Source organism: Telopea speciosissima, chromosome 7, assembly GCF_018873765.1.
Source record: "Telopea speciosissima isolate NSW1024214 ecotype Mountain lineage chromosome 7, Tspe_v1, whole genome shotgun sequence".
In the NCBI taxonomy this organism is placed as follows: Eukaryota; Viridiplantae; Streptophyta; class Magnoliopsida; order Proteales; family Proteaceae; genus Telopea; species Telopea speciosissima.
The window spans coordinates 5,796,530-5,800,902 of NC_057922.1; the positions used below are offsets into that span (position 1 = coordinate 5,796,530).

General features: G+C 45.6%; 1 protein-coding gene across 1 annotated transcript; it reads right to left on the reverse strand.

Moving 5' to 3' along the window:
* LOC122667194 (systemin receptor SR160) lies at positions 1-4,077 on the reverse strand. The gene has a single exon (XM_043863429.1). The coding sequence runs from the start codon at positions 3,856-3,858 to the stop codon at positions 253-255; it is 3,606 nt and encodes a 1,201-aa protein (XP_043719364.1). The 5' UTR covers positions 3,859-4,077; the 3' UTR covers positions 1-252.
* Between the last annotated feature and the right edge of the window lie 296 nt (positions 4,078-4,373).

Consider the following 4,373-nt stretch of genomic DNA (forward strand, 5'->3'; position numbering starts at 1 on the left):
CAAAGAAGAAAATGGAAAACTAAAATTTGGTGTATTAACATAACTAGAGACAGTTTTCTTTTCTAGACAGAAAGCAGAGAAATATGATACATACATGGATTTATAAAGATACACTTAAACTTCCATTTCCATACCATTCAAAATGGTATGTGGAAGGGAAAAATTTGGTGCCGAATAATAACCGTGTCGCCTTTCTTCTAAAAGAAAATTTTCACGACCATGAAAAAAAATGCTTGATTCCATATGCTGCTGCTACTGCTTGCATGGCTCTGGAGCCTCCTTTATGCTCATCTCCACTGTTGCAAAACTGCCATCATCCCCAACAGTCGAGGAGGAATCAATGCCTGAACCTGCCTGAATTTCCTTAAACATTGCCATTACTTGTATCATTGTGGGCCGTCGCCATGGTCGATCATCCAAGCATGCACACGCAACCCTTAGGTGTTGTAGCAGCTCTATCTCCAAGCTTTGGTCCTCTTTGATAAGCTCAGGATCGAAGACATCGCTTATTCTCAACTTGGCATGCTGCTTCACCCACCCTACTAGGTTGTTGTCCCCAAAATCAGCTGAGTCCGTCGGCTGCTTCCCGGTAAGCAGCTCAAGGAGAACCACACCATAGCTGTAAACATCACCCTTGGTTGAGCATCTGAAGCTCTGATAGTATTCGGGTGGGACATAACCTGGGGTGCCTGCAAGTGTGCTGACACTCAGGTGAGTGTCCATTGCACTCATAAGCCTTGCCATTCCAAAATCTGATACCCGGGCTTCCAAGTTCTCATCAAGCAGGACATTACTAGACTTCATGTCCCGGTGAATTATGTGGGGGATGCAGTTGTGGTGGAGAAAAGCCAAACCTCTTGCAGCTCCAATGGCAATTTTCCTCCTCGCTGCCCAATTCAACTTGATCCCAGCCTTTCTCCTATCATGTAAGACGTCTTCTAAGCTACCAAACCGCATATACTCATACACTAAGAGCCGTTCTTCCCCCACTTTGCAGTACCCCAAGAGGGGGACGAGGTTCCGATGCTTGATCTTCCCAATGGTCTCCATTTCAGCAGTGAATTCCCTATCACCTTGTCCACTAACATGGATTAGTTTCTTGATGGCTACAACACTTCCTTCCTTGAGCTGGGCTTTATACACATCACCGAAGCCACCAGAGCCGACGAGGCTATCGTTATGGAAACCATTGGTAGCTTCAAGAAGATCAGCAAATGTGAGCTTCCGAAGAGGCTTCTCAAAGGTCGCCAAATTGATGCTTAACGCCTCCCGTGCCCCAGTTAGCTTCCAGCTGACATTTGCAGTGCCTGATTGTGATCGGCTGTCAATGTAGAGATCCAGGGCTGCATCCTTCTTCTTTCTCCTCTTCCTGCTTTCAACAGCAACGATAATCAAACCAAATATGCAAAAGAGTGAGAACAATAGGCCCATTGCCACACCTCCAGCCAGAGATGTTTGCCTTCGGCGAGACTTATGATGCTGTAGATTGGATGCACTGGAACCCTCTCCACAAGCAGGGAGGGGGTAACCACACAAGCCCGGATTATTTGCATATTTCGCTGCTGGAAAAGTTGCTAACTGACCGGATTCAGGAATTACTCCAGAGAGGTTGTTGTAAGAAAGATCAAGCTCAGAGAGCAGAGAGAGACTAGACAAGGACGTAGGGATTGGGCCATCAAGTTTATTGTGAGACAGATCAAGAACCCCGACATTCTTTAAGCTTCCCATTTCTGGAGGGATGGGACCAGAGAGGTTGTTATGGCCCAAATTCAGAATAGAGAGATAGAACATATTGCCAATATCGTTCGGAATGCTACCCTCCAACATATTGTAGGACAGATCAAGAAAAATCATCGAGCCATTGTTATTGAACGTGTACGCTGTGTTTCCAATGTAGACTCTTGTAAAGTTGCATTGGTGCCTTGTTGGAACTCTGTTCAACCCATCCTGTCTGATTCCACCAAACTCAAGAAGGTTTCCGGCTCCACGGCAGTTGCTACTCCCATCATTCTTCAGATACACATACCTCTTCCCCGCAATCAATCCAACAGCAATCTTACCCGATTGTTTCACAAGGGTAGGAGGGATTGCCCCGGTCAAGTGATTGCTATTGAGATCCAACCATATCAGGCTCCGGCAGTCTCCAATCTCCGGCGGAATGCAACCAGAGAACGAATTGTTTCCTAGTTTCAGGATTGCTAGATTGCTCAGCCGACCAATCCATGCCGGTATCTCACCACTCAACTGATTGCTCGACAATGATATCCAGTTCAGATTGGAACAGTTGCTCAAACCAGCAGGAATAGTTCCGGTCAACTCATTGTTGTCTAGGATTAGATTTTCGAGTGTCTGGATGTACATAAGCTCCTGGGGAATCTCACCTTGAAACTGGTTAAGCCACATTATTAGATCCCGGAGCTGAGACAGGGATCCCAAGCTGGAAGGGATCTTCCCTGTGAGGTAATTGAAGCTGAGATCAAGAGAAACCAGGTGGGAGCAGTTACTGAGAGTTGGCGGAATGGTACCCGTGAAGATATTGTTTTGAAGATACAGCTCCTGCAAGCTGTTTTTAGGGTCTTGACACAGTCCCGGAGGGATTGGTCCGGAAATACTATTGGAACTGAGATCTAACAACTCCAAATTTGTGAGCTTTGATAACAAATCCGGCAAACTACCGACAAAATTATTGTAAGAAAGAATAAGTTTCTTCAAGCTAGTCAGTTGAACGAGCGTTTCAGTTGGGAATTGACCAGAGAAGTTGTTATTTGAGAGATTAATGGACTCCAAAGAAGAGCAGGAACCCAGATTAGAAGGAACCGTACCGTACAAGTGATTGAAAGAAAGATCGAGCTCAAGAAGAGTTGAGCATGCATCAGCAAGATGTAGAGGTATATCGCCTTGGAAGTCGTTGGTGGAAAGCAGAAGGGACTGCAAATTCCCGCTGGGGAAAGCTGGAATGTTGCCCGCAAATTGGTTACTGGATGCGTTCAAGAAGCTGAGTTGCTGGCAACTGGAGAGTGGCACGCCGATGTCGCCTGAAAATTTATTCCCCGAGAGGTCGAGGTGCTGCAAAGCGGAGCAGTCGCCAAAAGACGGAACGTCCCCTGAGAAATTATTGGACGAGAGATCGAGATACTCCAAACTCCGGCAATTAGATACCGGAATATCCCCAGAGATTTTGTTTCCCCCAATAGAGAAGTACTTGAGCTTATTACAACCACCACCAAGAAGCCATGGAACTACGTTCTGACCAGAAAGCTTATTGTTGGAGAGATCCAGAGACTGAAAATTGAGCTGTAAACCACCGGAATCCTTCGGTCCGATAGAGAAAATGAGATTGTTGCGCGTCAGGTTCAGAGATGTCAAGCCCGAACAAGAAGACAAGCTTGAAATCTCTGAAATCGAACCAGACAAAAAATTACCGGACAGATCAAGCTCGCTCAACAACCTACTACACCGAGACGCCGAAGCCGAAGTGAGGTTCCCATTAATACTCGCATTCCTCAGCAACAAACTCTCCAAACGCTCCAAACTCATCAGAAACGACGAAACGTACTGGAAGTCGGAGTTCAAAGGGAGAGAACTCAAATCCAGGGCGGAAACTCTCGAGTTATTACAAGAAACTCCGGTGAAGTAGCAAGGATTCTGACTCGGCTGCCAGTTCTGAAGCACACTGGTGTTCAAAATCGTAGCTTTGAAGTAAAGCAACTGCTGAGCATCTTTCGTACCTCCGTCAAGCTCCGCCGGCACCACTTTTCCGGCAAGAAGAACAACAGAGAAGAGTGTCAGGTATTGTAAGAGCTTCTGCAACTCCATGGAATGCAAGACAGAGAAACTATAATACAGAGTTCGCACCATATTTTTTCTGAAATTATCTAGGGCTCCATTAGAGCAAAGGAAGAGAGATTGTAAGAGAGAAGGAGAAAGAGCGAAAGAGGCTCAAGAGAGTCAAAAGGAAGAAAGTGAAGAAGGTGAGGTATTTATCGGGAACGAGAATGAAGGGAAACACAGCTGTTGGTCACATGCCATGTGAAGCCCCTCTCTCTCTCTCTCTCTCTCTCTATGTCTCTTTCTCTCTCTCTCTCTCTGTCCGTGTGGGCGTGTGTCTCTCTCTCTCTCATCGTATGTTTGGCGTGCGTGGTCGATCTCGACCTATTTGTTGTGAGAATCAGAATATATTTTAATTAGGGTCTTTAATTAGTTTATTAATTTAAACTCTTCTTATTAGAGAGACGATTAAATTTAATGATCGGGTACTGTTTGGAATTATCTGCCTGAACTGTACGTGTGCTTCTTTGACCCTCTATCCTCACCGTCATTTTCCGTATTAACGGCTGTGGTTTGTCACTTGTCACAAAGGTGTGTAGACCCTA

Excerpts from the sequence above, each read along its gene's own strand:
- LOC122667194 (XM_043863429.1), bottom strand. The coding sequence starts at position 3,858 with ATGGTGCGAACTCTGTATTATAGTTTCTCTGTCTTGCATTCCATGGAG.